General features: G+C 61.6%; 1 protein-coding gene across 5 annotated transcripts in view; it reads right to left on the minus strand.

Annotated features, from left to right (window-relative positions):
* Positions 1-13,779, minus strand: part of D2HGDH (D-2-hydroxyglutarate dehydrogenase) — a 37,634-nt gene extending 23,855 nt beyond the window's left edge. For 2 of the 5 annotated variants that reach the window (XM_045558764.1, XM_045558762.1), the window contains exons 1-6: positions 13,683-13,730; positions 12,397-12,755; positions 6,088-6,145; positions 5,125-5,264; positions 4,202-4,395; positions 2,709-2,877 (exon numbers count right to left, since the gene is read on the minus strand). In XM_045558764.1, coding sequence (XP_045414720.1) covers positions 2,709-2,877; positions 4,202-4,395; positions 5,125-5,264; positions 6,088-6,145; positions 12,397-12,745 — 910 coding nt within the window. In that variant the 5' untranslated portion in view covers positions 12,746-12,755; positions 13,683-13,730. Of the gene's footprint in view, positions 1-2,708; positions 2,878-4,201; positions 4,396-5,124; positions 5,265-6,087; positions 6,146-6,719; positions 7,038-12,396; positions 12,756-13,682; positions 13,731-13,762 lie in introns of those variants that run through there. The other 3 variants (XM_045558763.1, XM_045558766.1, XM_045558765.1) reach the window with 3 other exon arrangements.
* Between the last annotated feature and the right edge of the window lie 2,282 nt (positions 13,780-16,061).

Genomic DNA, 16,061 nt, shown 5'->3' on the forward strand with positions numbered 1-16,061 from the left:
CGGGGCCCAGTACCCCCTGAAAACCACCAGAAATGCCGGGCCATAGACGCCAAGCGAAAGCCTGGAGCAGCCTTGCGAGTGCGAGTGCCGGGCAGACTGGGCTCCTCTGACGGCCCTGCCATGCCAGCAGGCCTGGCCTCTCGCTCTGCCCTGCCAGGGCGGGGACCCAGCAGACCCCACCGTGCCACGTCCTGGGCGTGAGCCAGCAGCAGGCCAGCCCCTCAGGCTCACCCAGAGACTGCAGGGAAGTTGCCAAACAGAACGAGAGAAAAGGAGGGAAGGAAACGTTCTCCCGAAAAACCGTGGCCACAGGTCAGCCCCGCACAGACGCGCGGCCTGGCTTCCTGCCGCCTGGACGGTTCCCGCGAATTCGAGCCCAGGAACCTGGCGTGGGTCACTCCCGACCGGGCGCACTGGGAGCCACCCAGCGAAAGCAGATGCAAATCCTCGTCCTTGTCCACTAGGAACCCCCACAAAGAATCCCTCAATGACAATAAGCCGCATGCCACCACGGACAGCCACACGAGGACTCGAGGAGCCAAGAGCAAGAACAGTAAAACCAGACCACACAGACTAAAAGAATGGAATTGGCTGAATATAAAACATTACAAAAAATTATGCTAACTCTATCTATCTATCTATCTATCTATCTATCTATCTATCTAGCTAGCTAGCTAGCTAGCTATTTTGTAGAGACAGGGTCTCGTCCTGTCACCCAGGCTGGAGGCACAGGCACGATCCCAGCTCACTGCGGCGTCCAGCTCCTGGGTCAGGTGATCCTCCCACCCCAGCGCCCGCGTAACCAGGACTGTGGGCGCGTGCACCACGCCCGGCTGCTAACGGTGTGTAAAGACCAAATAATGAGTTTGAAAATACCTGGAAGGAATAAAAAACTATGAAAAGTGATACTGCAGATTTGAAAAAAATAAATAAAACTTCAGAGATGAAAACTATCAAAAACTTAAAACTGGATGGATGGGGAGAAAACCCTCCACGGTTGGGTTTGGTCGCACATTACACCCGGCAGAACGGGCATCGGCGAATGGGGGGGCGGATCAGAAGGAAGCAGGCGGGGGCAGCCCACAGAGACGAAATGACGGAAAACACGGAAGGGAGGTTCAGAGACTGAAAAGTTCGAGCATATGTTTAATCACAGTCCCAAGAGGAGAGCACACGAAATATTCGAAGCAGTAACAGCTAAGAATTTCTAGAACTGGTAAGAGACACCAAGCCACACGCTTAAGAAATTCAACAATTCTAGAAAGAGGAGGCCGGGCATGGTGGCTCACGCCTGTAATCCTAGCACTCTGGGAGGCCGAGGTGGGTGGATCGCTCGAGGTCAGGAGTTCTAGACCAGCCTCAGCAAGAGCGAGACCCCGTCTCTACTAAAAATAGAAAGAAATGATCTGGCCAACTAAAATATATATATAGAAAAAATTAGCCGGGCATGGTGGCGCATGCCTGTAGTCCCACCTACTGGGGAGGCTGAGGCAGGAGGATCGCTTAAGCCCAGGAGTTTGAGGTTGCTGTGAGCGAGGCTGATGCCACGGCACTCACTCTAGCCCGGGCAACACAGCGAGACTCTGTCTCAAGAAAAAAAAAAAAGAAAGAAAGAAAGAGGAAAAGGAATGTTCACTCACACACAACACACTGAAAACTTTAGAAGACGAACGAGAAACAGAAAGATCTTTAAAGTGGCCCAGCGAGGGCAGGGAGAGACAGAACACCTCCAAAGCGGCGTTAGGAGACAGCTAACTTCCCAACAATGAAGCCAGAGGACAGTGGAATGACACTCTCAACGGGAGGAAGGAAAAAAATGCCCACTGTAATTGTATATCTAGTGAAAATATCTTTCAAATGAGGGAGAAACAAAGGTATTTTCAGACGCACTAAAAGTGAGGGAATTGGTCACCAGCAAACCTGTGCTGTGAGAAACGATCAGGATACATTTGCAAGGAACAAGACCCCAACTGGAAGATCTGAGGCAAGAAAGAACGAAGAGCACAGAAAGTAGCCCATACAATAGTGACTGTTAAGGCTAGAGAGATTAAAAAAACAGAATTAAGGAGCGAGGACAAGAACGTGAGTTTGGGGGTGCGCTCCAAGATCACCGCGCCTCCCCGCAGGGTAAAGGCATTGATGGAATCCAGACTGGGAGGTCGGCACGCCCCTCGCACCCTCTAGCGGGTGACGTCTGAACCAGCGGGGGCGGGGGGCAGCGCCAGACGGACGGCGGCGGCAGACAGAGATGCCGCAGGCCTGGGGGCCGAGCAAGGTGCGTGCCCCTGCAAAGCTGCGGCAAAGGGAGCAGAGAAGGGAGCGGCGGCTGCGGTGCTGGGGGGCCTGTCTCGAGGGAGCACCGCGTGTTTGCCGCCTGTGGGAACTCGTGGATGTGGGGGACCCTCCTCTGCCCTCACGGGAGATGCTATTTATCCCCAGTGATTGACAGATCCCTGTCCCGGATCCTACGCCAAATGTCACCATCCCCTTCCGAATCTTACCCACAAGCTCCTTAAACAATGAGCGTGATGGGGGGAGAGAGACGACCACAACCTCAGTTTTGCCGCAGAAGAAAGTGTGCTCTGATCGGAGCGGGGAAGGCCTGCGGCAAGGCCAGGCCCTGGATTCCCGGGGCAGAGCCCGGGCGGGCGTCCCCCCATCCCTGCCACCCCCCAGCCCGGCTCCAGGAGCAAACCGAGGGAGCCTACCGAGGAAAGCCACGCTCACAGCCTTGGGCTTGGGTGGACACAGGATGGACACTGCGGTGATGACCCCCAGGGTGCCCTCTGACCCGATGAAGAGCTGCTTCAGGTCGTAGCCCGTGTTGTCCTTCCTCAGGGAGGTGAGGCAGTTTAGGACGGTGCCATCGGCAAGCACCTGGGAGAGAAGAGAGACAGGTGTTCACAGCCGGCCACCTCCCTAACAGCTGGTGTTGGTCTCTCCAGCCTCCACACCTGGGGGGCTGACCGCCTCCAGGACGCCGAGAACACCAGCAATGCAGCCCACCGCCCCACCCAGACCGGCTCAGGAATGAACTGGGCTGGGGACGGGACCAGCCGAGTCCCCCAGTCAGGCTGAAGGAGGGACTTTTCTTCCCATTGGAGTAAGAGTCCCCCAGCCCCACCCCGACCACACACCCAGGAAGCCCACTGCCCAGCTGGTCAAGGGAGGCCACCTGAGTCCGGGAGCACCCCGGAGTGGAGTGGGGAGCACCCGGAGTGGAGAGGGGAGCACCCCAGGGTGGAGAGGGGAGCACCTTGGGGTAGAGAGGGGAGCACCTGGAATGGAGAGGGGAGCACACCTGGAGGTAGAGAAAACACCTGGGGTGGAGAGGGGAGCACCCCAGGGTGGAGAGGGGAACCCCCCAGGGTGGAGTGGGGAGCACACCTGGGGGTAGAAAACACCTGGGGTGGAGAGGGGAACACCTGGCGGTGGAGAGGGGAGCACCCCGGGATGGAGTGGGGAGCAGCTGGCGGTGAAGAGGGGAGCACTTGGTTATGGAGAGGGGAAACCCCCCAGGGTGGAGTGGGGAGCACACCTGGGGGTAGAAAACACCTGGGGTGCAGAGGGGAGCACCCCGGGGAGGACCAAGGACAGAGATCGCACTGCCTGGGACCCCTGGGTGCCGCAGCCCTGCCTGCTGCACTAAACGGAGGGTGCTGACAGGGCTCACCAACGGAGGAGGGAACCAGCAGTGGAAACAAGCAGCCGCTGCCAGAAAACAAAGCTGCCGGAGTCGCGGTTCAGCAGGGGCAGCAGAGCAGGGCTTGTGCTCCACCCACTCGGGTGACCCGCCAGAGGCTCTGCCCTTTCCAAGACGGTGAGAGTCACACCAGGCTGGTGAGGGTTCGGGGACACGGACTCGAGGCTCTGAGGAGAAGCTGGCTAGGGTGTCACTGCACAGAGCTGACCTCGGGCTCACCCTCCTTGCACTCGCTCCTGGAAGCCTGGCCAGCGGGACGGCGCTGCTGGTGTGAGGCGCCCTCGCGGCACCCACGTGACAGGAGGCAGAGGACGCCCCGTCAGGGCCACCGCGGAGCCTCCCTGGGCAGCGTCTGCTGCAATGGGAACCAACGTCTCCCCGCCCACCAAGGTGGCCTCACGCACCCTTGCCGCCTGGGGCCCAAGAGAACAGCCCCCGGGCTGCAGCCCGGCCAGCCCCATGGCGGGCTCCGCACCCCGAGTGGCGGACGCGGCTCACCACTTCCAGGCCCAGGACGGTGCCGTGCAGAGAGCCGTATCGAAGAAACCTCAGGCCGCCGGCGTTGGTCGCCACGTTTCCCCCGATGTGGCAGCTGCCCTTGGCACCCAAGTCCAGTGGCATGACGAAGCCGCGCTCCTCCACGTGCCGGCTCAGCTGCTCCAGCACACAGCCCGCTTGGCACACCAGGGTTCCTGCAGGCGCAGCCAGAGCACAGTCTCACCGGGGGGGGACCTCGGGGAAAGCCACCCAGTGGAACCTCAGCCTCAGAGCCTGCCTAGGACAAGAGGCGAGAGGTGTCCCCTTCCCGTCTCCCCCCGGAACAAAAACACCTGGACCTAGAGTCACCCTCATGCTTGCAGTGAGACGGAAGGAAAACCACACGCTCCGGAAGGCAGCAGAAGAGAGACCGCTGCAAAGCAATGACTCTCCACTGGGGTGACCCTGTCCCCCAGGAACACCTGACAACGTCTGGAGATGTTTTGGGTTGGGGGTGCCGCTGGCATCTAGTGGGTGGTGGCCAGGATGTGGCTCAACACCCAACAGCCCCCAGGTGCCCTGACGGCAGAGAATGACCAGGGCCCAGTGCCCAGTCTGGGTGGAGGAGCCCTGCTCCTGGGGAGACCATGATGCCGCGGGTGCACCCCTGTGGGGGCGTGGGAGCCCTTCACACCTGTCACCTACTGAGCCTCACACGTCTCCAGAGAGGGCTGGAGTGGGAGGGGACTGGAGCAAGACTCAGGACACGTCACCTAGATGGGCGTGTGGCAGACACATCAGAGCGCGGGCAGAGCGGGGCTGGGCTGGTTCTTTCCTGGCCCTGGACCCCCCAGCCCAGCAGTCCCAGCAGCTGACAAGGAAGGAAAGCCCCGGCTGGCACCGGGAGGGACACACGGCTGCCCTGCTGGGCAGAACAGGCTCACCGGACACATCGTCGAAGCTGATGACCTGGTTCATGAGGGCGGTGGACAGGATGATCTCATCGAAGACGGGGACGCTGCCCCCCACCATGCCTGTGTTCCCCCCCTGTGGGTTCACAGCCAGGTTCCTCTCGTGGCAGTGCCTGGGCCGAGCAGGGAAGGCATCAGGGCCCTGCCCACCCCGAGGTGCAGGACCCACGCCCGGCCCCCAGCCTGCTTTCCTCCACGGCCTCCCCACCGCGCAGCCAGGCCGCCCGCCCCGGCCCACGCAGGGCTTCTGGGGAGGCCCGGATGTCTGCCCGATTCCAGGGTCGCTCTGCCCACCCGGTGCTCACAGAGGGTCCAGCTCATACCCCCACCTCCCACCACTCCCTGCAACCCGGGCAGTGCTCCCTGGCCCTTGGCCAAGGGTCCCCCAGACATTCGCCAGAACCATCGATGGTGCCTCCTCCCCACCCAGGCTCCGGCTCTGCAAGACCCAAAGCAATGAGGACACGTGGGGAGGGGTCTGGAGAAACGAGCTCCCCACCCTTGGGGGTGATTTGCCCTCAGGCATCACCGCAGCCCCAGGGACGGGTCCTAAAGAGCCGGTGCGGATGTGCCCGGTTTGCCAGCCGAGGCCAGGACGTCGTGCAGCACGGCCCAGGGTTATGTGACCCGGGACCATCTCAGCCTGCAGCTCTGGGGACCGGTAGATGGCACTGGTGTGGTGACACCGTCGTGCGTTAGAAGTGGGCGTGGGCGTTGCCAAATGGGAGGAGATGACGATAACATCACAGACACAGTGCGATGACATTTAGACACACGCGCATGCGGAAGAAAGGCTGAGCTAACACAACCGACACGTCACTCGCAAGCTTCGCACCCTCTGCGTCACCACCTGCTGCCAACAGGCCTCGTGAGGAAACGCCTCGTGGAAGACACAGAAACAGGGCAGGGTGCGGGGCTGCCGCACCGTCACCTCACCTGAGAACGCGGGACACCTCCTCCGACGTCCTGGGCCTCAGCAGCACCTTGCTGCAGCCTGCGAGGGGACAGAGCCGCGTCAGACGACGCCCGGGGAGGCAACTCCGACTGGAACTCCCGGAAAGAATCCTTGCCGGAAAGAACCTTCTCCACGGGCACTTTCTCCTGCTCAGCGAGGTGGCTGCACAACCACGGCCACGGACTCGCAGCCGCCCGCGTGACAGCAGACCGTTCAACACAGGCCGCACACACGCTGGGGGCGGGCCGGGCTGCGACCCCCAGACCCGCTGGCGTGGAGGCCGCGACATCCACTCGACCCACTGGTGGTGAGGGCGGCCGGGTCCCTGCCAGGGGTGAGACGCCGGCTTCTCCACCACAAGTTACTACCTTTCCCTTTATAATTAATACGTAGCTCATGGGGACGCGCTGAGACTATGTAAATATCCCGTTGTTCCTCAGAATTCACCTATTAATTTTAGCGTCTGTTGATCATCTGCCTGAATCAGTTGTCACAATGGCAGCCAAATGGTGACTTTTCCAAATCCAGCCACCTGCCTCCATTTCTTAGCCAACGTTCAACCGTAGAAAGGGCTTTCGCCTCACCCCGATGACTTGCTTAGTCAGCTACTTACTCATCAGCGCCGGCTCCCGGGTTCTTGTTTCATCCACCAGGTACCATCCTTCCTGCCATTACGCCTGATGCGCAGACGTGGGTGACAGCAGAACTCTGAGCTAGTCAGTCACATCCCCGACCACCACCGCCTGCTACAGTCAGTCCCTCAGGGACCCCCGTCCATTCCAGTCAGCTCCTCCGGGACCGCCGCCCGCTCCAGTCAGTCCCTCAGGGACCCCCGCCCCTTCCAGTCAGTCCCTCAGGGACCCCCGCCCCTTCCAGTCAGTCCCTCAGGGACCCCCGTCCGTTCCAGTCAGCTCCTCCGGGACAGCCGCCCGCTCCAGTCAGTCCCTCAGTGACCCCTGCCCCTTCCAGTCAGCCCCTCAGGGACCCCCGCCCCTTCCAGTCAGCCCCTCAGGGACCCCCGCCCCTTCCAGTCAGCCCCTCAGGGACCCCCGCCCCTTCCAGTCAGTCCCTCAGGGACCACCACCCGCTCCAGTCAGTCCCTCAGGGACCACCGCCCGCTCCAGTCAGTCCCTCAGTGACCGCTGCCCGCTCCAGTCAGTCCCTCAGGGACCCCCGCCCCTTCCAGTCAGTCCCTCAGGGACCCCCGCCCGCTCCAGTCAGTCCCTCAGGGACCCCCGCCCGCTCCAGTCAGTCCCTCAGAGACCCCCGCCCGCTCCAGTCAGCCCCTCAGGGACCCCCGCCCGCTCCAGTCAGCCCCTCAGGGACCCCCGCCCGCTCCAGTCAGCCCCTCAGGGACCCCCGCCCCTTCCAGGCAGCCCCTCAGGGACCCCCGCCCCTTCCAGGCAGCCCCTCAGGGACCACCACCCACTCCAGTCAGCCCCTCAGGGACCCCCGCCCCTTCCAGGCAGCCCCTCAGGGACCCCCGCCCCTTCCAGTCAGCCCCTCAGGGACCCCCGCCCGCTCCAGTCAGCCCCTCAGGGACCCCCGCCCCCTCCAGGCAGCCCCTCAGGGACCCCCGCCCGCTCTAGTCAGTCCCTCAGGGACCCCCGCCCCTTCCAGTCAGCCCCTCAGGGACCCCCGCCCGCTCCAGTCAGCCCCTCAGGGACCCCCGCCCCCTCCAGGCAGCCCCTCAGGGACCCCCGCCCGCTCTAGTCAGTCCCTCAGGGACCCCCGCCCCTTCCAGTCAGCCCCTCAGGGACCCCCGCCCGCTCCAGTCAGCCCCTCAGGGACCCCCGCCCGCTCCAGTCAGCCCCTCAGGGACCCCCGCCCGCTCCAGTCAGCCCCTCAGGGACCCCCGCCCCTTCCAGTCAGCCCCTCAGGGACCCCCGCCCGCTCTAGTCAGTCCCTCAGGGACCGCCGCCCCTTCCAATCAGCCCCTCAGGGACCCCCGCCCCTTCCAGGCAGCCCCTCAGGGACCCCCGCCCCTTCCAGTCAGTCCCTCAGGGACCCCCGCCTGCTCCAGTCAGCCCCTCAGGTCCCACCGGCGCTCCTAGATAAGGTTTCTTTCTCCTCCCGACTTCTCGGAGAGGATCTCACAGGGGAAGGGGCAGCAGAGGCAGCAGGAACGTCAGAGATGCCACCGCCATTTGTGGAGCTCCAAGAATCAAGCTGTCACTTTTTTGACTCTGAAAGCCACTTCTTATTTGCCTTTCATCAAACACACAATTTTCGTGGAGGGAGTGGTCTGGGGTCTAGGCCGTGGCCCAGATCCCACAGGGGGCCCTGGGGACCCTCGCCGTCTGAGCTGGCGGCAGCCCTGCGTCCCGCCGTGCCGGGCAAGCTCCCAGCCCAGGCTCCCGGCAGGGGCCGCTCTTACCCGGGGAGTGTCTGCGCCCCCCGAGAGCGAGGCCCGCTCCAGACACCGACACAGACACCCAGGATCGGCCACTCCTGTGACGTTTCCTCCCAACGGGAAGGAGAGAAGTGCGGGGTCGCTCCGGATGGTCTAGTGTCACTAACGGGAGTTCCACAGAGACGGAGCAGAAAGTCACCCAAGGCGGCGTAACTCACCAAGGAAGAGTGGCCGTAAGGGCCGGCTGCCGCCTGGGCCAGGGAGAGGGCCACCCCTGGCCATGTGGGCAGAAACACCAGCCCCGCGCCCCTCGGGCCTGTGCGTCCCACCACCCTGAACGCTCTCCTGGTGCCTCCCAGCAGGGCCCGGGACGGGGCTGCCCCTGCCCAGCCGCTGGGCACCGGGGCCCTCCCCGCTCCACTCCAGCGGCACCCTCTGCTGTCTGTGGCAACCACAGAGCACCCTCCCACGTTTCTGAGGGCCTCATGCCCCTGGGAGAACCAGAGTTGGACCCTGTGCCACTGCCCTGCCCCACCCCCCGATCTCTGCCGTCAGAACTGCTGGGACGTCCACCTCACAGCTCCTGGGCCTTCGCAGCACCTTCTTGTTTCATTGGTCCCTACTCCCTGCAGCCCCTCTCCCTCACCACTGGGCTTAGGGTGCAGCAGGCGCCCTCCCTGCCCACCCCCAGGCCCCGTCAGGGCACCCACACACCTGCCATTGCCCCGCCACTGCCATACCCCCAGCTCTCTGGCGTCCTCCCTGGACCTCAGCATCCACCTACATGGTCAGCAAACCATGGCCCATGAGCCAATGCAGCCACCTGCTTTTTAAACAAAGTTTTATGGAGGCCGGGCACGGTGGTCATGCCTGTAATCCCAGAACTCTGGGAGGATGAGGTGGGAGGATCGCTTGAGCTCAGGAGTTCAAGACCAGCCTGAGCAAGAGCGAGATCCCGTCTCTATTAAAAACAGAAAAAATTAGCTGGGCGTGGGGGCACCTATAGTCCCAGCTACTCGGGAGGCTGAGGCAGGAGGATCACTTGAGCCCAGGAGTTTGAGGCTGCTGTGAGCTAGGCCGATGCCACGGCACTCTAGCCCGGGCAACAGAGTGAGACTGTCTCCATCAATCAATAAATCAATCACTAGATCAATTAATCAATAAAGTTTTACGGAGACACAGTTGTGCCCATTTGTCTATGTTTGTGTGCAGCTGCCTTTGCATTAACACTGCAGAGCTGGGCAGCTGCGACAGAGGCCAGGTGGCCTGTACACCTCAAATACTCACATCCACTCTTTACAGAAGGAGTTTTCCGACCTGACATTTGACACCGCAGACGCCCAGGACCTGGCCACCACACCAGCAGTCTGCTCCCTATGCTGGGGTCGGCTCCACCCCTCGGAAACCTCCATGCTGAGCCACACGATGCCAGCTCCCCAGACTGCAGCCATCTGCTCACCGGGACCACCTGGCCGCAGGGGTCCTCCCTTCATCCTTGCACACCTGGCTTAGAGCCATCGGCCCGGCCCCTCGCTCCAACCCCACCTCCCACTGTCCCTGCACCTCCCTCTCCCAGCCTGGATGGCTTCACACCGGGCCCCGCCCCCCACTGTGTCCCCTTGCCCCACCCTCATTTCAGCCACCTCCCTAAATTTTAATGACATACGCATGGCCCCGACACCCCTCCACCCCTCTGCCCACTTGCCCTACACCCACTGCCACTGAGCGCCGGGCTGCCATCACCTGGTTGTGGGTCCCACTCCCACTCCTTCGAGGACATCATGCCAGGCTCCCCGCTGCTCACTGCGCTGAACATTCCCATCAACTGTACAGACCTGCTGTAGCGGCTCTCCCATCTCAAAATTAAAAAATGAAAAGAACCTTCGCTGGACCCCTGCTCCCCACGATGCCCCAGCCACCTCTCTCCCCCAGCAGCGTGGCCCCCCACAAGATGCCCTCCGCAGTGCCCTCTTCCCTCCGCCCTCATCCCCTGGAGTCGGTCCCAGTGGTGTGTCCGTCCCTTCTGTCAAGGTCACTGATGACGGCCACTGTGCCAAACCTGACAGCCAGTCCTCGGTCCTTGTCTTAACCTGTCCCGGGAGCCACACCTGACACAGCTGTCCCCTCCCATGAGCCTTTCTTCATGGGCTTCTGGAAGAGACTCCCCTGGCTGTCCTCCCAGCCCCGCCATGCCTGCCCTGCCCTGCCCTGCCCAGGGCCATCTAGCCTCTCGGGACCCTGCGCTCCAGCGCGGGCCCTGCCCTGTCCCCCCCGGCCCAGCCGGCCCTCTTGCCACATCCATCTCAACATGTCCACTCTCTGGCAACGAAGCGAGACCCGTTGTTAGGTAGATAGCTGGGATCTCCAGCTCTTCTAGGGACAAGGGTGCCCTGCTTTGGTGCTGCCTCAAGCAACTGTCCCACCTGGGAAGGACACGGGCGGGCACTCCATCTTGGTGTTGCCCCACCGTTAATCCTATCCCGAGCAACTGCTGCACCTGGGGAAGGAGGAAACACTGTACCAACCTGGGAATCCCCCAGCCTAGGCATAATAGGATTTAGATGGAGAATAACCTAAGGCTAATTATTATGTTATTAGTTTAAATCTACACGGTGCTTCATGCCCCCAGTTAGGACTTTTAGAGAAGGAGCTTGGGTACTCGGCTACAACCTTGAGAACACCTGTTAATCATTTCGTAACAGCCCACACCTCCTGAAAGCCCCGCCCTGGAACAGGCCAATAAAAGGAAACAACTGGCGAACTCCCACAGTCAGTCTCTCTCCGCTCAGACAGACCTGTATTGTTTTATAATAAAAAGCTACTTGTGTGAAACTGCTTCCTGCTTATGGTCACTCTGTCACGCCAGCCCTGCTCGTGAATGTTTTCCCAGCAAGGAGCCAAAGAACCAGGATAACAGTCCGGCAAGAGGCTGACCTGACACTGGTGTGTCTGGTCATTCTTCAGCCAAGAGCACGCCAACAACCAAGAGCAGACTGCCACCCTGACAGATCCACAGAAAATAAGAAAAATTAGCTGGGCGTCGCGGTGTGCACCTTGTTAGTCCCAGCTACTTGGGAGGCTGCAGTGAGCTATGATGACACCACTGCACTCTCCCTGGGGCGGCAGGGAGACTCCGTCTCAAACAAACAAACAACAAAAGCCAAACCCAAACTTCTGTCTTTCCCCAACAGACCTGCTCTTCCCGTAACTTTCTTCAACCCAGCGAGTTTGCGAGTCCAGTTTTCCAAATGCGCAGGTGAGATGCCTGCATTCTGGCTCTTCCCTCTCACCTCCTCAGTCCATCAGCAAATCCTGGAGGCTCCTGCATCCAAACTCCGCTGGAGCCTGACCCTGCCCCACCCCTCCCGTGACGAATGTCTTCACAAGATTCAGAAGAACAGGCGCAGATGGCGAAGACAAGGCTGTGTGAAGACAGAGCGGAGATCACAGCGATGGGGCCACCAGCCAGGAGCACCTGGGGCCACGAGCAACGGAGGAGGCAGCAAGAATGCGCCCCTGGGGACCCTGGGGACAGCGAGGCCCGGCTGACACCTTCACTCCAGGCTTTTGGCTTCCAGAACTGAGAGAATAAATTTCTGTTGTTTTAAGTTCCCCAGTTTGAGGTCATTTGTTCCAACAGCCTGAGCAAAAGATCCGAGCTGAAACGCAGCGCGTAGAAGTCAACACACACGGGCCTCTCACAGCGGCCACAGGACTGTCTTAATTGGCAGACGCCGTGCGCCACCAGCAAACGTCACAGACTGTACTCTCAGAACACTGTACAGGCACCACCACCAGACAGCTGTCTTCACAGGCACGAAAAGGCACACGGGGAGGAAACGCTAGGCCCCCCGCCCGTGTTTATGCCCTCCGTGCCCCACGCAGGTATTTCTCAAGCCCACCCTCCTGGGGGTCGGTGAGAACAGACCCGACTCACCTCGGACCGTCCTCAGCCAGTCCACGTTGTGAGCCTCCAGCTCCCCTGGGTCTGTGGTGACCCTGCCAGGGACGATGCGTTCAAAGGCGGCCAAGTCCTGCTCGGACACTGTGGAGAACGGAAGCCGCCGCACGGGGTAGCGCTCCTGGGTCAGCATCACCTCGGGGGGCTGGGAGGGCATCGAGGAGCAGCCCCTGCGGGCCAGGGGGCTGGCCGCCCCCGCGCCCCGAGAGCTGCCGGGCCACCTTCCCTGCGGCACCCAGGCTCTGAGGGCACACGCTGTCTGCGCCCATCCTGGAGAGGCCCGGAACAGCCACGACGGCCACCTGGGCACCCGATGGGGCACCATCACGCTTGCCCTAAAAAATAAGTGAACTGCAGGTTTGGGGTATGACGGAGCCATCGGGCGTCACAGCCCAGGGGCAGAGCCGCACGTGGCCCAACGCGGCGCCCGCAGGCCCGCACCCAGCGGCCGGAAGCACGCCGCAGGGGACAGGCACCGGGAGGGCTCTGCTCTTGACCCCAGTGTGGCCGTCCTGCATGGTCCCCGTGTGAGAAGTCACTCAACTGTCCCCTGTGGCTGGTGCATTCTCCCCTGGGAGTTGTACTTTAACAACAGGCCTCCTCCTTCAGAGCAAAACCGGGATTTAAGGCACTAAAACAGCGGCCCCGCCTTTTTGGCACCAGGGACGGCTTCGTGGACGAGTTTTCCACGGAGGGGGCGTGGGCGGGGACATCAGTGCTGCGCCCTGTTTTCCTAACAGGCCTCCCGACCAGCACTAAAAGGAAAGGGAAGGATGCCACTAAACTGTGCACGAAAAAAATGATTAAAATGGGAAATTTCATGTTTTGTGCATATTTTACCACAAGTCTGAAAAACGTTTGCAGACTCAAAAAACAAACGGAAAGAAAGGAGGGAGGGAAACTTCTCGCACCACACACCAGGGTCACGCTGGGCTCTGCACCCGCAGCCGCCAGAGGGTCAGGGTCAGGTCGGGGTCACAAGAAGGAGCCGGCCTCCGGGTGCGGGCCGGAAGCGGCGGGGCAGGGGCGGAGCAGGGGCGGGGCCGCCCACCGCGCCGGAGTCGGGCACCCAGGGCCGGCTGGCCTGGAGGGGCCGTCGCAGGGGCAGGGTCGGCCGGCGCAGCCACCGCGCGGGACCAGCGCCCACCGCAGCGACCGCGGCTCGGCCCGGGCCCTGGCGGGTACACATGGTCGCCGCCCACGTCGCCACGCCTGGGACCCCCGCTCCCGCAGCCCCGCGCCCGGCGGCCGCGCGCACGTACCCGCAACCGTGTCCCCGTCCCGCCGGCCGCGCGCACGTACCCCCAGCCCCGTCCCCGTCCCGCCGGCCGCGCGCACGTACTCTCAGCCCCGTCCCCGTCCCGCCGGCCGCGCGCACGTATCCCCAGCCCCGTCCCCGTCCCGCCGGCCGCGCGCACGCACCCCCAGTCTCGTCCCCGTCCCGCCGGCCGCGCGGGGGCGAGGGGTGAAGGGGCGGGGCGGCGCCGCGCCTGCGCACTTGCGCGCCCTCCGCCCGTCCCCGTTCCCGCCGGCTCCGGGGCCTCCCGAGCCTAGGCCTCGCCCGCCACCGCCCGGCGGGACCGGCGCACCCCTCCGGACCCTTCCTCGAGGCCCCACCGCGGTCCGCCCCGACTGGCACCGAAGGGTGAATGCCCACGCCCGCGTCCTACTGTGGGACCCCGGGGCCTCCGCGTCCCCCAGCGGTCTCCGGCCCATCCGGCAGACATCCCTGCCGGTAGTGCAGACCCACGAGGCACGGAAGCTCGGAAAGCCAAGGGCGGGCCTGAGTCCCAGCGCCACAGAGCACCCTCCCTAACCCTAACCCTAACCCTAAAACCCTAACCCCTTGGCCCCCTAACGCCGCAACCCTAACCCTAAAACCACAACCCTAAGCCCTCCCCCGCTCGCGTCTGAACCTGGCGAGCCCCTCCTCCGAGCTCTAAGCCCAGACAGCCGCTTCCGCTCTGGGCCCCCAGCCTTGGGTGAGGGTTGCCCCCGTGTTCCCGGTTTGCTTTTTCAGGGCTCCGTGCGCTGAGTTAACCCGTTAAACTCGGGTGGTTTCTGCTTTCTGGATGCAGCCCCTGGAACCCAGAGCGGCGCTCAGGCACCTGCAGCGCTGGTCCCTCGGGCGCACCAGCTCCCTGTCCTCAGCGAGGCAGACCAAGGATGTCCTGTGGGGTGTCAGGTAGTGAAGACCTCTGGCCAGGTCAGGGCAGGACGCAGGAGAGCTCACGCAGCCCCGAGAAACGCTGGAGGTGTGCAGTTGGCTTTGTCAAGTAAAAGCAAACGAATTCCGGAGGCTCTTGCTAATTGGCAGAGAGAAACCAGCCTTTCAGACAGGTTAACAGCTACGCACCGCGTGCCAGGCCAGTGCTCAGTGGCTCTGGTAACCTCTGGAGCAGCAGGTGCATCACATTCCCTAAGATCTGCCTACCCTCTTTACAGGCACATCAACTGCGGGGATGTTAAGCAAGTCACCCCTGCATCTCTCAGGCCAAGGATGCATTTTGCCTCTGCATTACCGTCCTGGTAGAAAAAGGACGTTCCAGAGACGCCACGTGGCCCTGCTTCCACCAGGCAAAGTCAGTCTGGGAGTTTTCCCAGTTGTCAAGTATGTCTGTTTCAGTTACACATTCTGGAACTACAGAGATGACCACAGAAGGGGCCTGTGGACCCCCTTAGTGCTCCTTATCACAACACCATCAGCCCTCACTCTCCAGGCCAGTGGCATCTTGGACTTCTGAATTAGTAACAATTCAGAACAATAAAGATTACCACCTGCCGCACCCCACCCCCAGGGCACCATCCCCCTAGCAAACAGCTGCAAGTACCCTGGAGAATGCTTGGAGGAAAACAGGGTACACTGAGCCCGGCTGAGAAATAAATGTTTGTCAAGCCCTCCCCTGTCTGTTGTGTTTTGCGATCACAGCCCAAGCAGACTAGGACAGCTTCCAAAGGGGTGTCGATACCCATGCAAGTCTTGGAGGCAGCCCTTCCATTCTAGAGAAAGCACAGCACAGCTTTATAAAGCAACATGCATGTTCTCGCTGATGCACACACCTTTCTTGTAAGCTTGGGCATCAGCTTCTTTTTTTTTTTTTTTTTGAGACAGAGTCTCACTCTGTTGCCCGGACTAGAGTGCTGTGGCGTCAGCCTCGCTCACAGCAACCTCAAACTCCTGGGCTCAAGCAATCCTTCTGCCTCAGCCTCCCGAGTAGCTGGGACTACAGGCATATGCCACCATGTCTGGCTAATTTTTTCTATATATTTTTAGTTGTCCAGTTAACTTCTTTCTATTTTTAGTAGAGACAGGGTCTCCCTCTTGCTCAGGCTGGTCTCGAACTCCTGAGCTCAAACAATCTGCCTGCCTCGGCCTCCCAGAGTGCTGGGATTACAGGTGTGAGCCACCGCGCCCGGCCGGGGACCAACTTCTGATGCTACAACATAGCCGAGGCCCAGCGCTGGCCACCGACCCTCCTGAGCACCCAACCAAGGCGAGACACAGGGTCCCACCCAGGCCATGACCAGTGAAGCCCCCAACAACTCTCCTGCAATCACTGCACATCCCCGTGAAAACTCAACATAAGGTATGCTTATCTCTGGGCACAACACTGAAATTTTACACCTGTTTCCCAAAATGA

This window comes from Lemur catta, chromosome 8 (genome assembly GCF_020740605.2).
Source record: "Lemur catta isolate mLemCat1 chromosome 8, mLemCat1.pri, whole genome shotgun sequence".
NCBI classification, from domain to species: domain Eukaryota; kingdom Metazoa; phylum Chordata; class Mammalia; order Primates; family Lemuridae; genus Lemur; species Lemur catta.